We start from the raw sequence: 23,528 nt of genomic DNA, 5'->3' as shown, positions 1-23,528 counted from the left end.
ACGTGTCTCGAAAACTCTAACATTTAAATACTGAAATCAACTTACAATTTCAATTCGTTGGCCATCTCCGGGCTGCACCCGGCTTCCAGAATCTCAATTCGGGCTTTCTGTTCGTCGTTCTTCCTCTGGATATCCACTATGATCGAATTCAGGAACTTGATCTGATTTTCCGCCAGTTCTTTGTCTTGAAGGATCTGATTGCAAGCATTACATTGGGATTTGATCTGTGAGAGTGTTAAACTTTGAGCCACAACGGCGTCCATGCAATGTGTTAATGCTTGTTGTGTTTTTTTGTACGCTAAATTCATGTTCTGAACAAACGACAAGGAAGATTCGATTTGTTGGAATGGAACTACAGGTACAGACGGAGCTACATTCTTTAAAACATGCGCCATAGGAATCGGAACCGCAGGTCTTGGAGCAAGTTGCAAATCAGTTATGTTGTGCCGAGAAGACGCAGAAATCAATTGTCGCACTTTATGTGTTAGCCGCATAATTACCTTTCGCAAAGCGCATAATTGTGAAGCGTAACTTTTCAGTCGAGCGGGACATGTGACGTTGTGGGTTTGGTGGTTCGTAACTTGATTTTGATTAAATACTACCGGAACGCGTGGTAAGGGTTGAGGGTGCGTGCTAACGGGGGATATAACAGGCGTTATGTTGTTTGGTTGACAGAGTAACTGCTGTTTGAGCAGATCAATTAGGGTGTTTTTAAATGTTGACACAACATCTGGAGAACAACCGTTAATTGTCACTGCTTGAACGTAACTTTCAGGGGCGGTACAACTGGGTGGTGGTAACACCGGTAAATTGCAAGACTGTTGTTGCGTTATACCAGAATTGACATACCTGATGTAAGGTACAGAAACCTGTTTTATTAGTACCTTCGGTGGCACCTTAACATGAACTAGCACAGGTTTCTGGATAATCTTAGGAGGTTGGGGTACAGGGACTTTCTCAATAATTAATTTCGGTTCAGGGCAGGTCGTACCTTGCACTACCGGAACGTTCACCTTTTTGACAATGATCTTCGGAGGTAGTTGTACAGGGACAGGAACTGGTTTTTCGATGATCTTTGGAGGTTGAGGTATTGGAACCTGTTGAATTACCCTCTTAATTTTTTCTACTATTTGTGGTACTCGCACGGGTACTGGCGTTTTAATGTACACAGGTACTCGCATCTGTATTACTCTCGGAGTACCCTTCTGCCCAGTGCAAACACTGACTGGAACTTTGGTAACGACAGGTTGTCGGACATAAATCGGTTTTTCGATAATCCGTGGTGGAGGCGTGACTTTCCCACCTACACCAGTTGTATGCGTTGTTTGTCTTTGATAACAATCTCTTTGTGATGCTAATAACGAAAAGAGATTTTGTTTGAACGGTTCGACTTCTGAAGTGTCGTAGCCTGGCAAATTCAAAGATGCTACTTGGTTTTGAATATTTTCACAACCGCTAACGCTTATTTGCGGTAGGTGACACCTGTTTGGTTCCACTTTGGGTACGCAAACTTGTTGTAGATTAGTCAACACCGCTAAAAGATTCTGTTTAAATTTAAGTACATCATTAGAAGCGAAACCTGTGATTGTTAAAGAGTTAATCTGTTGATCGAACGCCTCACAGCCCTGAATGTTGATCTCTGGTAATCGACATTCTCCACCAACTGGTACACGTATAGGTACTTCCTTAACAATAACACGAGGAGGTGAGGGCACTGGTTTTGGTACCTCCTTGATTATTATCTTTGGTTTATGATCACACTTTACTGGTACTGGAATTTGTTTAACGATTACCTTCGGTTGAGCTACGGGGATAGGCACTTGTTTTATGATTACTTGTGGTGGTGTGACTAAGTTACCACTGGTTATCGGCTTTACTGGAAGCTCATTTCCGTGTATCACAGGTACTGAACCATCTTTATTTGGACACTGAGTACCACAATTTCTCTGTCTCATAAGCATATTGAATAGATTTTGTTTGAAGTTCTGTATTTCAACAACATCGTATCCACTGATATCCAATTGGTGGATTTCTTGTTGTATATTTTCGCAGGTTCCTATATCGACAATCGGAAGATGGCAAGCACCTACTACAGGAACTGGAACTCTTACATGTACAGGTATGGGTATTCTAACCGGTACTTCAACTGGTACTCGTACTGGAACTTTAACCGGTACATTCACTCTAACAGGAACTTCTTTTACAATTATACGAGGTGGTGACAAAACCGGTTCTGGTCTCTTCCCAAATATAGCTCCTCCTTCCTTATTGCCAAACTCCACACGTTCTTGTATGCCTTGGGACGGTTGCGATACCGGTACTGGTACTTGTTTAACGATAATCTTAGGAGTACATGGTACTGGAACTGGTACACTCACAGGTACTTTAACAGGAACTTGCTTCACGATTATTTTAGGTGGTGAAGGAACTGGTACCGGTCTCTCTTTCATGACTGTTTTTGGTGGTTTATTACACTTATAAATCACTTGGGGTACTTCTTTAACTACGATCTTTGGTGGTTGTGGCACCGGAACAGGAACTTGTTTAATAATAGTCTTTGGAACACATGGGACTGGAACTGGTACCCTGACGGGGATTTGCTTTACAATTACACGAGGTGATGAAGGAACCGGTTCTGGTCTCTTCTCGACGATAGCTCCTTCCTCTTTCTTATTGCCAAACTTCACATGATTTTCTGTGTCTCTGGACGGTGGCGGTACCGGTACTGATACTTCTTTAACGATTATCTTAGGAGTACATGGTACTGGAACTGGTAGTTGGACAGGTACCCTAACAGGAATTTGTTTTACGACAATTTTAGGTGGTGAAGGAACTGGAACGGGCTTCTCTTGTACGACAATTTTTGGTGGTTTATTGCACTTAGAAATCACTTGGGGTACTTGTTTAATTATGATCTTTGGTGGCTGTGGCACCGGAACAGGAACTTGTTTAATGATAACCTTAGGAGGAGATGGTACTGGAACTAGTACCTTGACTGGAACTTTAACTTCTTTCACAATTATTCTGGGTGGTGAAGGTACCGGTACAGGTCTATCCTTAACAATAACTCTTGGTGGTTCTTTATTAGGAGACATCACAACCTTATGTATGATCCTTGGAGGTTGTGACACCGGAACAGGAACTTCTTTTACCAAAATCTTAGGAGCAGATGGAGTCGGAACGGGTACATTAACTGGTACTTTCACTTCTTTGACCACGACTTTTTCTCTGTCGACGGGTATTCTAATATATACTGGTCTATCAACGGGAACTTTTATGTGAACCGGTTTTTCTACTACATTATTAGGACATTGCGGATAAAGTTGGTTTGGACTGTAACAATTCTTTTGCATAGACAGCAGCGAGAAGAGGTTCTGTTTAAATGAATTAACTTCCGCAGAATCGTACCCAGGCAAAATCAAAGATGAAATTTGATGTTGGATCTCGTTACAATCGTTCACGTTGATAACTGGTAAGTGACATTTAACAGGCTCCATGTTTTTCGGCACAGGAGTTCCACACTGTTGTATGTTTGTTAGTACCGCTAACAAGTTTTGTTTAAATCGGATTATTTCAGTAGGGTTAAAACCGTCGATATTCAAAGAACTCACTTGTTGCTGCAATGCCTCACAACTCTGTATGTTAATTTCTGGTAGACGGCAATTTATATTAGCATGTGGATTAACTTGAGGTACGACAGTCTGGGATTGAGTAACACAATTCCTTTGTCTCATGAGCGCATCGAACAAATTCTGTTTGAACTGAAGTACTTCGTTCATATTGAATCCGTCGACATTTAAGCGTTCAATATCTGTTTGTACTGTATCACAGTTCCCTATATTCACAACTGGTAGATGGCATTCCCCGTTAACGGGAACTGGAACCTTTATATCCACAGGTACTGGTACTTTAACTGGTACACGAACTTGTTCAGCCACAATCTTAGGAGCCGTTGGGGCTTGATAACAATTTCTTTGTAACGCTAACAACGAAAGAAGATTTTGTTTATATGTCTCGGCTTGTGAAGTGTCATAACCTGGCAGATTCAAAGACGCTATTTGTGTTTGAATGTTTTCACAATCGTTGAGGTTTATTTGTGGTAGGAAACACCTGTGAGCTTCTGGTCTGGACACGCAAACGTTTTGCAGATTAGTCAGTAGCGATAAGAGATTCTGTTTAAACTTGAGAACCTCATTAGGAGCAAATCCTGGGAAAGTCACAGAATTAATTTGTTGATCGAACGCCTCACACCCCTGTATATTGATCTCTGGCAATCGACAATCTCCACCAACTGGTACACGTATCGGTACTTCTTTAATGACAACGCGCGGAGGTGAAGGAACTGGTCTTGGTACCTCCTTGATTATAATCTTTGGTTTGTGATCACAGCTAACGGGTACCGGTACTTGTTTAATAATGATCTTCGGCTGCGGTACTGGGACAGGTACTTGCTTCACTATTACTCGTGGTGGTGGTGTTACTAAGTTACCACCGATTATTGGTTGTGCCGGAAGCTTATTTCCGTGTATCATAGGGGTTGAATCAACTTTATTTGGACATTGAGTACCACAATTTCTCTGCCTCATTAGCATATTGAACAGATTTTGTTTGAAGTTCTGTATTTCACCAACGTCGTATCCACTGATATCCAATTGGTGGATTTTCTCTTGCACATTTTCGCAGCTTCCTATATCGACAATCGGCAGATGGCAAGCACCTACTACAGGAACTGGGACTCTTACATGTACAGGTATAGGTATTCTAACCGGTACTTCAACTGGTACTCGTACTGGAACTTTAACTGGCACATTCACTCTAACAGGAACTTCTTTTACAATTATACTAGGTGGTGAAAGAACCGGTTCTGGTCTCTTCCCGAATACAGCCCCTCCTTCTTCCTTATTGCCAAACTCCACTCGTTCTTCTGTGCCTTGGGACGGTTGCGATACCGGTACTGGTACTTGTTTAACGATAATCTTAGGAGCACATGGTACTGGAACTGGTACACTCACAGGTACTTTAACAGGAACTTGCTTCACGATTATTTTAGGTGGTGAAGGAACTGGTACCGGTCTCTCTTTCATGACTGTTTTTGGTGGTTCATTACACTTATAAATCACTTGGGGTACTTCTTTCACTACGATCTTTGGTGGTTGTGGCACCGGAACAGGAACTTGTTTAATAATAGTCTTTGGAACACATGGTACTGGAACTGGTACCCTGACGGGGACTTGCTTTACAATTACACGAGGTGATGAAGGAACCGGTTCTGGTCTCTTCTCAACGATACCTCCTTCCTCTTTGTTATTGCCAAACTTCACAAGATTTTCTGTGTCTCTGGACGGTGGCGGTACCGGTACTGGTACTTGTTTAACGATTATCTTAGGAGTACATGGTACTGGAACAGGTACTCTAACAGGAATTTGTTTTATGACAATTTTAGGTGGTGAAGGAACTGGAACGGGTTGCTCTTTTACGACAATTTTTGGTGGTTTATTGCACTTAGAAATCACTTGGGGTACTTGTTTAATTATGATCTTTGGTGGCTGTGGCACCGGAACAGGAACTTGTTTAATAATAATCTTCGGAGGGGATGGTACTGGAACTGGTACCTTGATTGGAACTTTAACTTCTTTCACAATTATTCTAGGTGGTGAAGGCACCGGTACCGGTCTGTCCTTAACAATAACTCTTGGTGGTTCTTTATTAGGAGACATCACAATCTTATGTATGATCCTTGGAGGTTGTGGCACTGGAACAGGAACTTCTTTTACCAAAATCTTAGGAGCAGATGGAGTCGGAACGGGTACATTAACCGGTACTTTAACTTCTTTGACCACCACTTTTTCTCTGTCGACGGGTATTCTAATATATACTGGTCTATCAACGGGTACTTTTATGTGAACCGGTTTTTCTACTACATTATTAGGACATTGCGGAGGAGGTTGGTTTGTACTGTAACAATTCTTTTGCATAGACAACAGCGAGAAGAGGTTCTGTTTAAATGAATTAACTTCCGAAGAATCGTACCCAGGCAAATTCAAAGACGAAATGTGATGTTGAATCTCGTTACAATCGTTCACATTGATCAATGGTAAGTGACATTTAACAGGTTCGAAGTTTTTCGGGACAGGAGTTTCACACTGTTGTAAGTTCGTCAGTACCGCTAACAAGTTTTGTTTAAATCTGGAGACTTCAGTAGGGTTAAAACCATCGATGTTCAAAGAACTTACTTGTTGCTGCAATGCCTCACAACTCTGTATGTTAATTTCTGGTAGACGGCAATTTATATTAGCATGTGCATTAAGCTGAGGTACGACAGTCTGGAACTGTGTAACACAATTCCTTTGTCTCATAAGCGCATCGAACAAATTCTGTTTGAACTGAAGTACTTCGTTCATATTGAATCCGTCGACATTTAAGCGTTCAATATCTGTTTGTACTGTATCACAGTTCCCAATATTCACAATTGGTAGATGGCATTCCTCGTTAACGGGAACTGGAACCTTTATATGCACAGGTACTGGTGCTTTAACTGGTACACGAACTTGTTCAGCCACAATCTTAGGAGCCGTTGGGGTTTGATAACAATTTCTTTGTAATGCTAACAATGAAAGCAGATTTTGTTTGAATGATTCAACTTGTGTAGTGTCGTAACCTGGCAAATTTAAAGATGCTATGTTTGTTTGGAGATTTTCACAATCGCTGAAGTTTATTTGTGGTAGATTACACTTCACTGGTTCCGGTTTAGACACGCAAACTTGCTGTACATTTGTCAAAAGTGCCAAAAGATTTTGTTTAAATTTAAGTACCTCACTAGGAGCAAACCCTGCGAAAGTCACTGAGTCAATTTGTTGGTCGAACGCCTCACAACCCTGCATGTTAATCTCTGGTAATCGACAATCTCCTCCAACCGGTACACGTATAGGTACTTCTTTAATGACAACGCGCGGAGGTGAAGGAACTGGTCTTGGTACCTCTTTGATTATAATCTTTGGTTTGTGATCACAGCTTACGGGTACCGGAATTTGTTTAATAATGACCTTAGGTTGCGGTACTGGTACAGGTACTTGCTTCATTATTACTCGTTGTGGTGGTGTTACTAAGTTACCACTGATTATTGGTTGTGCCGGAAGCCCATTTCCGTGTAGCACAGGATTTGAATAAACTTTATTTGGACACTCAGTACCGCAATTTCTCTGCCTCATAAGCATATTAAACAGACTTTGTTTGAAGTTCTGTATTTCACCAACATCGTATCCACTGATATCCAATTGGTGGATTTCTTGTTGTATATTTTCGCAGGTTCCTACATCGACAATCGGGAGGTGGCAAGCACCTACTACAGGGACTGGAACTCTTACTTGTACGGGTATGGGTATTCTAACCGGGACTTCAACTGGTACTCGTACCGGAACTTTAACCGGAACATTCACTCTTACAGGAACTTCTTTTACAATTATACGAGATGGCGAAGGAACCAGTTCTGGTCTCTTCCCGAATATAGCTCCTCCTTCTTCCTTATTGCCAAATTCCACACGTTCTTCGGTGCCTTGGGACGGTTGCGATACCGGTACTGGTACTTGTTTAACGATAATCTTAGGAGTACATGGTACTGGAATCGGTACACTCACAGGTACTTTAACAGGGATTTGCTTCACAATTATTTTAGGTGGTGAAGGAACTGGTACAGGTTTCTCTTTCACGACTATTTTTGGTGGTTCATTACACTTAGTAATCACTTGGGGCACATGCTTAAGTATGATCCTTGGTGGCTGTGGCACAGGAACGAGGACTTCTTTAGTAATAGTCTTAGGGACACATGGTACTGGAACTGGTACCCTAACAGGCACTTCCTTTATAATAGTACGAGGTGGTGAAGGAGGCGGTCCAGGTCTTTCAGAATTTATTGGTGGTTGCGATACCGGTACTGCAACTTGTTTAACGATAACTTTAGGAGTACATGACACTGGTACCCTGACAGGCACTTTAACAGGAATTTGTTTGACGATTATTTTTGGTGGTGAAGGTACTGGTACAGGTTTCTCTTTGACGACTATTTTTGGTGGTTCATTACACTTATAAATTACTTGAGGCACTTGTTTAATAATGATCTTCGGTGGCTGTGGCACCGGAACAGGGACTTGTTTAACAACAATCTTAGGAGCAGATGGTACTGGAACTGGTACGTTGATAGGAACTTTAACTTCTTTCACAATTATTCTGGGTGGTGAAGGTACCGGTACAGGTCTATCCTTAACAATAACTCTTGGCGGTTCTTTATTAGGAGACATCACAACCTTATGTATGATTCTTGGAGGTTGTGGCACCGGAACAGGAACTTCTTTTACCAAAACCTTAGGAGCAGATGGAGTCGGAACGGGTACATTAACTGGTACTTTAACTTCTTTGACTACCACTTTTACTCTGTCGACGGGTACCCTTACATATACAGGCCTATCAACTGGTACTTTGATGTGAACAGGTTTTTCTACTACGTTATTAGGACATTGCGGAGGAGGTTGGTTTGGACTGTAACAATTCTTTTGCATAGACAGCAGCGAGAAGAGGTTCTGCTTAAACAAATTAACTTCCGAAGAATCGTATCCAGGCAAAGTCAAAGACGAAATGTGATGATGAATCTCGTTACAATCGTTCACATTGATAACTGGTAAGTGACATTTAATAGGTTCGAAGTTTTTCGGGATAGGAGTTTCACACTGTTGTAAGTTCGTCAGTACCGCTAACAAGTTTTGTTTAAATTTGGATACTTCAGTGGGGTTAAAACCATCGATGTTCAAAGAACTTACTTGTTGCTGCAATGCCTCACAACTCTGTATGTTAATTTCTGGTAGACGGCAATTTATATTAGCATGTGCATTAACCTGAGGTACGACAGTCTGGGATTGAGTAACACAATTCCTTTGTCTCATAAGCGCATCCAACAAATTTTGTTTGAACTGAAGTACCTCGTCCGTATTGTATCCGTTGACATTTAAACTTTCAATATCATTTTGTACTGCATCACAGTTCCCTATATTCACAACTGGTAGATGGCATTCCCCGTTAACTGGAACTGGAACCTTTATATGCACAGGTACTGGTACTTTAACTGGTACACGAACTTGTTTAACCACAATCCTAGGAGCCGTTGGGACTTCATAACAATTTCTTTGTAACGCTAACAACGAAAGAAGATTTTGTTTAAATGGCTCGACTTGTGAAGAGTCATAACCTGGCAGATTCCAAGACGCTATTTGTGTTTGAATGTTTTCACAATCGTTGACGTTTATTTGTGGTAGGAAACACCTGTTAGGTCCTGATCTGGACACGCAAACGTTTTGCAGATTAGTCAGCACCGATAAGAGATTCTGTTTAAACTTAAGTACCTCATTAGGAGCAAATCCTGGGAACGTTACCGAGTTAATTTGTTGATCAAAAGCCTCACACCCCTGTATGTTGATCTCTGGTAATCGGCAGTCTCCTCCAACTGGTACACGTATCGGTACTTCTTTAATGACAACGCGCGGAGGTGAAGGAACTGGTCTTGGTACCTCCTTGATTATAATCTTTGGTTTGTGATCACAGCTAACGGGTACCGGTACTTGCTTCACTATTACTCGTGGTGGTGGTGTTAATAAGTTACCACCGATTATTGGTTGTGCCGGAAGCCCATTTCCATGTATCATAGGGGTTGAATCAACTTTATTTGGATATTGAGTACCACAATTTCTCTGCCTCATTAGCATATTGAACAGATTTTGTTTGAAGTTCTGTATTTCACCAACGTCGTATCCACTGATATCCAATTGGTGGATTTTCTGTTGCACATTTTCGCAGCTTCCTATATCGACAATCGGCAGATGGCAAGCACCTACTACAGGAACTGGGACTCTTACATGTACAGGTATAGGTATTCTAACCGGTACTTCAACTGGTACTCGTACTGGAACTTTAACTGGCACATTCACTCTAACAGGAACTTCTTTTACAATTATACGAGGTGGCGAAGGAACCGGTTCTGGTCTCTTCCCGAATATAGCTCCTCCTTCTTCCTTATTGCCAAACTCCACACGTTCTTCGGTGCCTTGGGACGGTTGCGATACCGGTACTGGTACTTGTTTAACGATAATCTTAGGAGTACATGGTACTGGAACCGGTACACTCACAGGTACTTTAACAGGGATTTGCTTCACAATTATTTTAGGTGGTGAAGGAACTGGTACAGGTTTCTCTTTCACGACTATTTTTGGTGGTTCATTACACTTAGTAATCACTTGGGGCACATGCTTAAGTATGATCCTTGGTGGCTGTGGCACAGGAACGGGGACTTCTTTAGTAATAGTCTTAGGGACACATGGTACTGGAACTGGTACCCTAACAGGCACTTCTTTTATAATTATACGAGGTGGTGAAGGAGGCGGTCCAGGTCTTTCAGAATTTATTGGTGGTTGCGATACCGGTACTGCAACTTGTTTAACGATAACTTTAGGAGTACATGACACTGGTATCCTGACAGGCACTTTAACAGGAATTTCTTTGACGATTATTTTTGGAGGTGAAGGTACTGGTACAGGTTTCTCTTTGACGACTATTTTTGGTGGTTCATTACACTTATAAATTACTTGAGGCACTTGTTTAATAATGATCTTTGGTGGCTGTGGCACCGGAACAGGGACTTGTTTAACAACAATCTTAGGAGCAGATGGTACTGGAACTGGTACGTTGATAGGAACTTTAACTTCTTTCACAATTATTCTGGGTGGTGAAGGTACCGGTACAGGTCTATCCTTAACAATAACTCTTGGCGGTTCTTTATTAGGAGACATCACAACCTTATGTATGATCCTTGGAGGTTGTGGCACCGGAACAGGAACTTCTTTTACCAAAACCTTAGGAGCAGATGGAGTCGGAACGGGTACGTTAACTGGTACTTTAACTTCTTTGACTACCACTTTTACTCTATCGACGGGTACCCTTACATATACAGGCCTATCGACGGGTACTTTGACGTGAACAGGTTTTCCTACTACGTTTTTAGGACACTGTGGAGGAGGTTGGTTTGTACTGTAACAATTCTTTTGCATGGACAGCAGCGAGAAGAGGTTCTGCTTAAACAAATTAACTTCCGAAGAATCGTATCCAGGCAAAGTCATAGACGAAATGTGATGTTGAATCTCGTTACAATCGTTCACATTGATAACTGGTAAGTGACATTTAACAGGTTCGAAGTTTTTCGGCACAGGAGTTTCACACTGTTGTAAGTTCGTCAGTACCGCTAACAAGTTTTGTTTAAATCTGGATACTTCAGTAGGGTTAAAACCATCGATGTTCAAAGAACTTACTTGTTGCTGCAATGCCTCACAACTCTGTATGTTAATTTCTGGTAGACGGCAATTTATATTAGCATGTGCATTAACCTGAGGTACGACAGTCTGGGATTGAGTGACACAATTCCTTTGTCTCATAAGCGCACCCAACAAATTTTGTTTGAACTGAAGTACCTCGTCCATATTGTATCCGTTGACATTTAAACTTTCAATATCATTTTGTACTGCATCACAGTTCCCTATCTTCACAACTGGTAGATGGCATTCCTCGTTAACTGGAACTGGAACCTTTATATGCACAGGTACTGGTACACGAACTTGTTTAACCACAATCTTAGGAGCCGTTGGGACTTGATAACAATTTCTTTGTAACGCTAACAACGAAAGAAGATTTTGTTTAAATGGCTCGACTTGTGAAGAATCATAACCTGGCAGATTCAAAGACGCTATTTGTGTTTGAATGTTTTCACAATCGTTGACGTTTATTTGTGGTAGGAAACACCTGTTAGGTCCTGGTCTGGACAAGCAAACGTTTTGCAGATTAGTCAGCAGCGATAAGAGATTCTGTTTAAACTTAAGTACCTCATTAGGAGCAAATCCTGGGAACGTCACCGAGTTAATTTGTTGATCAAAAGCCTCACACCCCTGTATGTTGATCTCTGGTAATCGGCAGTCTCCTCCAACTGGTACACGTATCGGTACTTCTTTAATGACAACGCGCGGAGGTGAAGGAACTGGTCTTGGTACCTCCTTGATTATAATCTTTGGTTTGTGATCACAGCTAACGGGTACCGGTACTTGCTTCACTATTACTCGTGGTGGTGGTGTTACTAAGTTACCACCGATTATTTGTTGTGCCGGAAGCCCATTTCCGTCTATCATAGGGGTTGAATCAACTTTATTTGGACTTTGAGTACCACAATTTCTCTGCCTCATTAGCATATTGAACAGATTTTGTTTGAAGTTCTGTATTTCACCAACATCGTATCCACTGATATCCAATTGGTGGATTTTCTCTTGCACATTTTCGCAGCTTCCTATATCGACAATCGGTAGATGGCAAGAACCTACTACAGGAACTGGGACTCTTACATGTACAGGTATAGGTATTCTAACCGGTACTTCAACTGGTACTCGTACTGGAACTTTAACTGGCACATTCACTCTAACAGGAACTTCTTTTACAATTATACGAGGTGGCGAAGGAACCGGTTCTGGTCTCTTCCCGAATATAGCTCCTCCTTCTTCGTTATTGCCAAACTCCACACGTTCTTCGGTGCCTTGGGACGGTTGCGATACCGGTATTGGTACTTGTTTAACGATAATCTTAGGAGTACATGGTACTGGAACCGGTACACTCACAGGTACTTTAACAGGGATTTGCTTCACAATTATTTTAGGTGGTGAAGGAACTGGTACAGGTTTCTCTTTCACAACTGTTTTGGGTGGTTCATTACACCTATAAATCACTTTGGGTACTTCTTTAACCACGATCTTTGGTGGTTGTGGCACAGGAACAGGAACTTGTTTAATAATAGTCTTAGGGGCACATGGTACTGGGACTTGTACCCTAACGGGAACTTCCTTTACAATTATACGAGGTGGTGAAGGAGGCGGTCTAGGTCTGTTCTCGACGATAGCTCCTTCTTCTTCCTTAATGCCAGGTTCCACTTGATTTTCTGTCTTTTCGAACGGTTGAGGTACCGGTACTGGTACTTGTTTAACGATAATCTTAGGCGTACATGTTGCTGGAACAGGGACTCGAACCGGAATTTGTTTTACGACTATTTTAGGTGGTGAAGGAACTGGAACGGGCTTCTCTTTTACAATAATTTTTGGTGGTTCATTGCACTTAGAAACCACTTGGGGTACTTTTTGAACTACGATCTTTGGTGGCTGTGGCACCGGAACAGGAACTTGTTTAATAATAACTTTAGGAGGAGATGGAACTGGTACCTTGACTGGAACTTTAATTTCTTTCACAATTATTCTAGGTGGTGAAGGTACCGGTACCGGTCTGTCTTTAACAATAGCTCTTGGTGGTTCTTGATTAGGAGACATCACAACCTTATATATGATCTTTGGAGGTTGTGGCACCGGAACAGGAACTTGTTTTACCAAAATCTTAGGAGCAGATGGAGTCGGAACGGGTACATTAACTGGTACTTTAACTTCTTTGACTACCATTTTTACTCTGTCGACGGGTACCCTTACATATACAGGCCTATCAACTGGTACTTTGATGTGAACAGGTTTTTCTACTACGTTATTAGGACATTGCGGAGGAGGTTGGTTTGGACTGTAACAATTCTTTTGCATAGACAGCAGCGAGAAGAGGTTCTGTTTAAATGAATTAACTTCCGAAGAATCGTACCCAGGCAGAATCAACGATGAAATATGATGTTGGATGTTGTCACAATCGTTCACGTTGATAACTGGTAAGTGACATTTAACAGCCTCGAACTTTTGGGGTACAGGAGTTCCACACTGCTGTATGTTTGTTATTGCCGCTAATAAGCTTTGTTTAAATCGGATTACGTCAGCAGGGTTAAAACCGTCGATATTCAAAGAACCCACTTGTTGCTGCAATGCCTCACAACTCTGTATGTTAATTTCTGGTAGACGGCAATTTATATTAGTATGTGTATTAACCTGAGGTATGACAGTCTGGGATTGAGTAACACAATTCCTTTGTCTCATGAGCGCATCCAACAAATTCTGTTTGAACTGAAGTACTTCGTTCATATTAAATCCGTCGATATTTAAGCGTTCAATATCAGTTTGTACTGCATCACATTTCCCTATATTCACAACTGGTAGATGGCATTCCCCGTCAACAGGAACTGGAACCTTTATATGCACAGGTACTGGTACTTTAACCGGTACACGAACTTGGTCAGCCACAATCTTAGGAGCCGTTGGGGTTTGATAACAATTTCTTTGTAACGCTAACAACGAAAGAAGATTTTGTTTAAATGTCTCGGCTTGTGAAGTGTCATAACCTGGCAGATTCAAAGACGCTATTTGTGTTTGAATGTTTTCACAATCGTTGACGTTTATTTGTGGTAGGAAACATCTGTTAGGTTCTAGTTTGGATACGCAAACCTGTTGCAGATTAGTCAGAAGCGCTAAGAGATTCTGTTTAAACTTGAGTACCTCATTAGGAGCAAATCCTGTGAATGTCACAGAATTAATTTGTTGATCGAACGCCTCACACCCCTGTATATTGATCTCTGGCAATCGACAATCTCCTCCAACTGGTACACGTATCGGTACTTCTTTAATGACAACGCGCGGAGGTGAAGGAACTGGTCTTGGTACCTCCTTGATTATAATCTTTGGTTTGTGATCACAGCTAACGGGTACCGGTACTTGTTTAATAATGACCTTCGGTTGCAGTACTGGGACAGGTACTTGCTTCACTATTACTTGTGGTGGTGGTGTTACTAAGTTACCACCGATTACTGGCTTTGGCGGGAGCCCATTTCCGTGTATCACAAGGTTTGAATCATCTCTATTTAGACATTTAGTACCGCAATTTCTCTGCCTCATAAGCATATTAAATAGACTTTGTTTGAAGTTCTGTATTTCACCAACGTCGTATCCACTGATATCCAATTGGTGGATTTTCTGTTGCACATTTTCGCAGCTTCCTATATCGACAATCGGTAGATGGCAAGCACCTACTACAGGAACTGGGACTCTTACATGAACAGGTATGGGTATTCTAACCGGTACTTCAACTGGTACTCGTACTGGAACTTTAACTGGCACATTCACTCTAACAGGAACTTCTTTTACAATTATACGCGGTGGTGAAAGAACCGGTTGTGGTCTCTTCCCGAATATAGGTCCTCCTTCTTCCTTATTGCCAAACTCCACACGTTTTTCTGTGTTTTGGAACGGTTGCGATACCGGTACTGGTACTTGTTTAACGATAATCTTAGGAGTACATGGTACTGGAACCGGTACACTCACAGGTACTTTAACAGGAATTTGCTTCACGATTATTTTAGGTGGTGAAGGAACCGGTACAGGTTTCTCTTTCACAACTGTTTTTGGCGGTTCATTACACCTATAAATCACTTTGGGTACTTCTTTAACCACGATCTTTGGTGGTTGTGGCACAGGAATAGGAACTTGTTTAGTAATAGTCTTAGGGGCACATGGTACTGGGACTGGTACCCTAACGGGAACTTCCTTTACAATTATACGAGGTGGTGAAGGAGGCGGTCCAGGTCTGTTCTGGACGATAGCTCCTTCTTCTTCCTTATTGCCAAGTTCCACTTGATTTTCTGTCTTTTCGAACGGTTGCGGTACCGGTACTGGTACTTGTTTAACGATAATCTTAGGCGTACATGGTGCTGGAACAGGGACTCGAACCGGAATTTGTTTTACGACTATTTTAGGTGGTGAAGGAACTGGAACGGGCTTCTCTTTTACGATAATTTTTGGTGGTTCATTGCACTTAGAAACCACTTGGGGTACCTTTTGAACTATGATCTTTGGTGGCTGTGGCACCGGAACAGGAACTTGTTTAATAATAACTTTAGGAGGAGATGGAACTGGTACCTTGACTGGAACTTTAACTTCTTTTACAATAATTCTAGGTGGTGAAGGCACAGGTACCGGTCTGTCCTTAACAATAACTCTTGGTGGTTCTTTATTAGGAGACATCACTACCTTATGTATGATCCTTGGAGGTTGTGGCACCGGAACAGGAATTTCTTTTACCAAAATTTTTGGAGCAGATGGAGTCGGAACGGGTACATTAATTGGTACTTTAACTTCTTTGACTACCACTTTTACTCTGTCGACGGGTACCCTTACAAATACAGGCCTATCAACGGGTACAGGTTTTTCTACTACATTATTAGGACATTGCGGAGGAGGTTGGTTTGTACTGTAACAATTCTTTTGCATAGACAGCAGCGAGAAGAGGTTCTGTTTAAATGAATTAACTTCCGAAGAATCGTACCCAGGCAGAATCAACGATGAAATATGATGTTGGATCTCGTCACAATCGTTCACGTTGATAACTGGTAAGTGACATTTAACAGGCTCGAACTTTTGGGGCACAGGAGTTCCACACTGTTGTATGTTTGTAAGTACCGCTAACAAGTTTTGTTTAAATCGGATTACTTCAGTAGGGTTAAAACCATCGATATTCAAAGAACCCACTTGTTGCTGCAATGCCTCACAACTCTGTATGCTAATTTCTGGTAGACGGCAATTTATATTAGTATGTGCATTAACCTGAGGGACGACAGTCTGGGATTGAGGAACACAATTCCTTTGTCTCATGAGCGCATCGAACAAATTCTGTTTGAACTGAATTACCTCGTCCATATTGTATCCGTTGATATTTAAACTTTCAATATCATTTTGTACCGCATCACATTTCCCTATATTCACAACTGGTAGATGGCATTCCCCGTTAACGGGAACTGGAACCTTCATATGCACAGGTACTGGTACTTTAATTGGTACACGAACTTGTTCAGCCACAATCTTAGGAGCCGTTGGGGTTTGATAACAATTTCTTTGTACCGCTAATAGCGAAAGAAGGTTTTGTTTAAATCGCTCGACTTGTGAAGTGTCATAACCTTGCAGATTCAAAGACGCTATTTGTGTTTGAATGTTTTCACAATCGTTGACGTTTATTTGTGGTAGGAAACATCTGTTAGGTTCTAGTTTGGATACGCAAACCTGTTGCAGATTAGTCAGAAGCGCTAAGAGATTCTGTTTAAACTTGAGTACCTCATTAGGAGCAAATCCTGTGAATGTCACAGAATTAATTTGTTGATCGAACGCCTCACACCCCTGTATATTGATCTCTGGCAATCGACAATCTCCTCCAACTGGTACACGTATCGGTACTTCTTTAATGACAACGCGCGGAGGTGAAGGAACTGGTCTTGGTACCTCCTTGATTATAATCTTTGGTTTGTGATCACAGCTAACGGGTACCGGTACTTGTTTAATAATGACCTTCGGTTGCAGTACTGGGACAGGAACTTGCTTCACTATTACTTGTGGTGGTGGTGTTACTAAGTTACCACCGATTACTGGCTTTGGCGGAAGCCCATTTCCGTGAATCACACGGTTTGAATCATCTCTATGAGTACCGCAATTTCTCTGTCTCATAAACATATTGAACAGATTTTGTTTGAAGTTCTGTATTTCACCCTGTTCGTATCCATTGATATCCAACTGCTGGATTTCCTGTTTCACATTTTCGCAGCTTCCTATATCTACAACCGGTAGACGACAAGTACCTACTACAGGAACTGGGACTCTTACATGTACAGGTATGGGTATTCTAACCGGAACTTCCACTGGTACTCGTACTGGAACTTTAACCGGTACATTCACTCTAACAGGAACTTCTTTCACAATTATACGAGGTGGTGACAGAACCGGTTCTGGTCTCTTCCCGAATATAGCTCCTCCTTCTTCCTTATTGCCAAACTCCACACGTTCTTGTGTGTTTTCGGATAGTTGCGGTACCGGTACCGGTACTTGTTTAACGATAATCTTAGGAGTACATGGTACTGAAACCGGTACACTCACAGGTATTTTAACAGGAATTTGCTTCACGATTATTTTAGGTGGTGAAGGAACCGGTACAGGTTTCTCTTTCACGACTATTTTTGGTGGTTCGTTACACTTAGTAATCACTTGGGGGACTTGTTTAATTATAATCTTTGGTGGTTGTGGCACCGAAACAGGAACTTGTTTAATAATAATCTTAGGAGGAGATGGTACTGGTACAGGAACTTTAACTTCTTTCACGATTATTCGAGGTGGTGAAGGTACTGGTACAGGCCCTCTTGGGGGTTCTTTATTAGGAGACATCACAACCTTATGTATGATCTTTGGAGGCTGTGGCACCGGAACAGGAACTTCTTTTATCAAAATCTTGGGAGCAGATGGAGTCGGAACGGGTACGTTAACTGGTACTTTAACTTCTTTGACTACCACTTTTACTCTATCGACGGGTACCCTTACATATACAGGCCTATCGACGGGTACTTTGATGTGAACAGGTTTTCCCACTACGTTACTAGGACACTGTGGAGGAGGTTGGTTTGTACTGTAACAATTCTTTTGCATGGACAGGAGCGAGAAGAGGTTCTGCTTAAACAAATTAACTTCCGAAGAATCGTATCCAGGCAAAGTCAAAGACGAAATATGATGTTGAATCTCGTTACAATCGTTCACATTGATAACTGGTAAGTGACATTTAACAGGTTCGAAGTTTTTCGGCACAGGAGTTTCACATTGTTGTAAGTTCGTCAGTACCGCTAACAAGTTTTGTTTAAATCTGGATACTTCGGTAGGGTTAAAACCATCGATGTTCAAAGAACTTACTTGTTGTTGCAATGCCTCACAACCCTGTATGTTAATTTCAGGTAGACGGCAATTGATATTAGCATGTGCATTAACCTGAGGAACGACAGTCTGGGGTTGAGCAACACAATTCCTTTGTTTCATGAGCGCATCCCACAAATTGTGTTTGAACTGAGACACCTCGTTCATATTATATCCGTCGAAATTTAAATGTTCAATGTCATTTTGTACTGTCTCACAGCTCGCTATATTCACAACTGGTAGATGGCATTCCCCTCTAACAGGAACTGGAACTTTTATATGCATAGGTACTGGTACTTTAACTGGTACTTCAACTGGTACTCGTACCGGAACGTTAACAGGCACAGTCACCTTAACGGGGACTTGTTTGACGACTATACGAGGTGGTGACGGAACGGGTACTGGTTTCTCCTTCACAACAATCTGTGGTTTGTTGCTACATTTCGTTATATATATTGGTACTTGTTTGAATAATATTTTAGGTGGTTGAACTACAGGCATAGGAACTTGTTTGATTAAAACTTTTGGCGGAGATGGCACTTGTACAGGAACATTAACAGGCACTTTAATTTCCTTCACTACAATTTTTGGAATTTCTACTGGAACTTTCACATATTTAATTATTTCTTTGGGAACCTGCTGTCCACAGTTTCTTTGATCTCCAACTAATGACAGTAATTTTTGTTTAAATACATCTGCTTCCCTCGTATCGTAATTTGCTAAAGTTAAGGAAGCGATTTGCTGTTCTACATTTACACAACCGCCTAGATTTATATCGGGAAGATGACACGATGTACACTCTCTTTGTCTCGAAATAATTGATAACAGATTGTGTTTAAACTCGCTAATTTCTGAAGAATCGTAGCCAGAAATTGTCAAAGCGGCAATACTATTTTCGATGTCTCCACAAGCGAATATATTTAGCCTTGGTAGATGACATCTCAAATTCACCTGAGAAGGAATGAGTTCTTCCTTGATAACAGGTTGCTGAGTTATTGGAGGACGCTCTAAATTCGTTTTATGTATACCTTGGGGCGGTTGATTACACTTGCCCGGAACGGGTACAGGTACTCTAACCATAACCGGTCTTTCCTTGATAATCGGAGGCCTAACTACTTGAACAGGTACTGGTTTTTCTTTCACTATAATTCGTGGCTTCTGGTTACATTTGGAAATAACAATAGGTACTTGTTTCACTATAATTTTCGGTGGCTGAGGGACCGGAACGGTTACTTGTTTGATTATTATTTTCGGAGGTTGTGGAACTGGTACTTTCACCACCTTCACAACTTCTTTTGGTACTTCATGTACGGGAACTCTGCTCTCTTGTGGAACTTGAGGTAAGCTGTGTTGGCCTAAAATTGGAATTCTTTGAGGTACTTGCGCTATCTGTGGCAAATTATTACATTCACGTGGCTTTACACAGTTCCGCTGCTTTAGAAGCATCCACAAGAGATTCTGTTTAAATGTCTGTACGTCTGACAAAGCATAATTTGGCAGTTGAATAGATTCAATTTGTCGTGGTAAATCATCACAATCACCAATATTTATGTTAGGTAACCCACATTGCGTACAAGTCCTTTGTCGGACAAGAGCTGCAAGAAGTTTTTCTTTGAAGTGTGCTACTTCTGCTTGATCATAATTAGGCAGTATCAGGGAGCTGACTTCTCTTTCAATATCCACGCAAGCGTTGAGATTGAGAGCTGGTAAATGACACTGTGTTTTAACAGGGACTGGAATTTTAACGTATGTAGGAATCTTAACCGGTACTTGTTTAATCATAATTTGTGGTCGAGATGGAATGGGAACAGGAATCGGTTTTTCTTTAAAGACAACATGTGGTTTATGATCACACTTTTCAAATACCGGTACTTGTTTCACAATAACTCTTGGTGGTGCAGGTACCGGTACCGGTACTTGTTTGATCAAAATTTTCGGTGGTTGTGGTACTGGCACTCTTACGGGCACCCTTATTTCTTTAACAACCTCTTTCACTGTCTGTGATGGTCCGAATTTTGTAGGTCTTTCTTGTTCACAAGGTAGATATTTAATCACTTCTTTTGGAACTTGGACGATTCGGTTAACCGGGACTGGAACCCTAACAGGTACTTTTACGATTATTCGTTGGTAAACAGGTACCTTGCCTTCTTTAATAATTTCTTTTCCCACAGCTGTTGTAGTATCATGAACCCATTGGTTATTAGACTCTTGTAGACGTGATAGTCCTGGTAATGGTGTTGACTCAACAACTTTTGGAGGTTGAGGAACCGCTACTGGAACCTTAACATAGTTTACACCTCCTTGCGAACATCTTCTTTGTGCTAGGAACATACGTAGGAGATTATTTTTAAACGTTGACACTTCAGAAGCATCAAAATGTGGAAACACCAATGAGTGAATTTTAGCTTGTAGTTCTTCATCGCAATCATATACATTTATATTAGGCAAATGACAATCGGGCGTCATAGGCACAGGTACTTCCACTCTAACTGGTACTTTAACCTCTACTGGAACTCTGACAGGAACAGGCACTTGTTTGGTAATTGTCTGTGGCGGTAGTTGTATCGGTACGGGTTTCTCCTTGATGACAACCCTCGTTTTCTCGCTACAATTTGACATGGGTATAGGTATCTGCTTATAAAGAATCTTTGGTGGTTGAGGAATAAAGACCGGTACTTGTTTATATATAACTTTCGGAGGCCCAAGTATTTTAATTTCTTTCACAGGACAATTTTGAGGTGCAGTGCACTGCCTTTGTTGAAGTAACATATTGAAAAGTTGTTCCTTGAATGCGTTAACGTCTGCCACATCGTAACCGGCTACACTCATAAAATTGATTTGTTTTTCCAGTTCTTCACATCCGGCGACATTAATGCGGGGCAAAACACATTTGTAATGCCCGTGAGATTCTTTCAATGATCCTGATGATATCGACATGCAATCTCGTTGTTGTTGAAGCAAAGACAAAATATTGTCTTTGAACTTTTGTGCGTCCCACGCTGTGTATCCTGCAAAGTTTAAGGAATTGATCTGGTCTTCCACGCGTTCACATCCGTGCACGTTCACTTCTGGCAACCGACATTGTAGACATTGCCTCTGCTGCATGAGAGCTACGTACAGACTTTTCTTGAAATGTGTCACTTGTTCGGTGTTATAGGTGGTCAAAGGCAAAGAATCAATTTGATGACCCAAATCTAAACAAGTATCGATTTGTATAGTGGGTAGATGACATTCTCCTCGTGATGTAGTTGGGACTTGGTATGGTATCCTAACGGGTACTTTTACCTGCACTGGAACTGGCACTTTCACCGGTACTTTCACCATAACGGGAACTTGTTTGATAATTATACGTGGTGGTGTAGGAACCGCTACCGTTCTGTCTTTATATAAAACCACAGGTTTAGACGTGTGGTAATTAGGGCTATTAGTTCGAACAGGTACTTGTTTCAATATTATTTTAGGCGGCTGAGGAACCGGTACTGGTACTTGTTTAATTATTATTTTCGGAGATTGCACCACACGTACTGGGACTGGCCCATTAACGGGAACTTTTACTTCTTTAACAACGATTTTCGGAACTTCGACAACTTGTTTCTGCACGACTGGTACTTTAACCGGTACTCTAACTAGAACGGGAACTCTAACGGGAACTTGTTTAATTATTATACGAGGTTGTGATGATACATAGACCGGTTTTTCCTTTGCGATTACATTGGCTCCCTTGTTACAATTCGTAGGTACTTGCTGCCTAACGATCCTTGGCGGCTGTGGTACCGAAACTGGAACTTGTTTAATCACCACTTGGGGTTGCACCGAAATGCACTTCTTTTGGTTTTCGAGTACTTTCCAAAGACTTTCTTTGAATGCACTTGTATCTGTTTGGCTGCAAACATTAGGAACCGTTAATCTATCAAGCATATCTTCGGTGACACAACCTTCCAAAGGTACCAATGTTGGTAAATTGCACTTACATGGTACTGGCACTTCTTTAATCAATTCCCCAGGTTTCTGTGGAATATAAACCGGAATTTTCAGAATGGTGGGTATTGGAACTGGGATCCTTTGCTGCAGTACTTTTGGACCACAATCTCTTTGAGCCTGTATTAATGATAATAATCCTTCTTTAAACGTGGCTACATCCGAAGATTGATAATTCGATAAATTAAGATAGTTAATACTAACTGAAGGCACAGAACAGTCAAAGACGTTCACGTTAGGCAAACGACACTCTTTTTCCCTAGGAACGAAAACGGGCACTTTAATTTTGACCGGCACGGGAACTTTAACTGGTACTTGTTGAATCGTCGGCTTAAAATCTTTACTCTCAGGAACTCGTACTTGTTGTGTAATGATTTGAGGAGGTTGCGGTACATAAACCGGGACTTGTTTAATAATGACCTTAGGCGGCTGAGGTACCGGTACTTCCTTCACGATGATTTTCGCGGGCTGAGGAACGAGCACTTTTACTGGTACTTCACGTATTTGTTGGACTACTTTTGGTACTTCGATCGGTATGCGCACAAACACTGGTTTTTCTACCACTTTAATAGCACCATAATTGCAACATTTCTGCTGCAAATTTAACAACTGAAGGAGGGACTCTTTGAAGATTTGTGACTGCCATTGAGGGAACGCGTTCAGACTCAGTTGTTGAATTATGTCTGAAGGTGCGACACAATCTTGTATAGATGGTAAGGGAGGAAGATCACGACAAGTCGGTATTGCGGGTAGAACATTTGGTCGAGACTGACAATTCTGAAGTTTCAAAATCACTTCGATGAGTGATTGCTTGAACGCGATAACGTCGGAGGGTTGATAATTTTG

At 41.4% G+C, this 23,528-nt stretch overlaps 1 protein-coding gene across 1 annotated transcript in view; it reads right to left on the bottom strand.

Moving 5' to 3' along the window:
• LOC135136171 (uncharacterized) overlaps positions 1-23,528 on the bottom strand; it is a 30,300-nt gene that overhangs the window by 1,792 nt on the left and 4,980 nt on the right. Inside the window, exon 5 of the mRNA XM_064065334.1 lies at positions 46-23,492. Within this exon, the coding sequence (XP_063921404.1) occupies positions 46-23,492 (23,447 nt within the window). The remainder of the gene's footprint in view (positions 1-45; positions 23,493-23,528) is intronic.

The sequence above is a fragment of the Zophobas morio genome, unplaced genomic scaffold (assembly GCF_036711695.1).
Source record: "Zophobas morio isolate AGI-343-1 ecotype UQ-CSIRO unplaced genomic scaffold, CSIRO_AGI_Zmor_V1 ptg000004l, whole genome shotgun sequence".
Lineage (NCBI taxonomy): Eukaryota > Metazoa > Arthropoda > Insecta > Coleoptera > Tenebrionidae > Zophobas > Zophobas morio.
The sequence above is the reverse complement of the archived record's forward strand: the minus strand, read 5'-3'. Positions and strand labels throughout refer to the sequence as shown.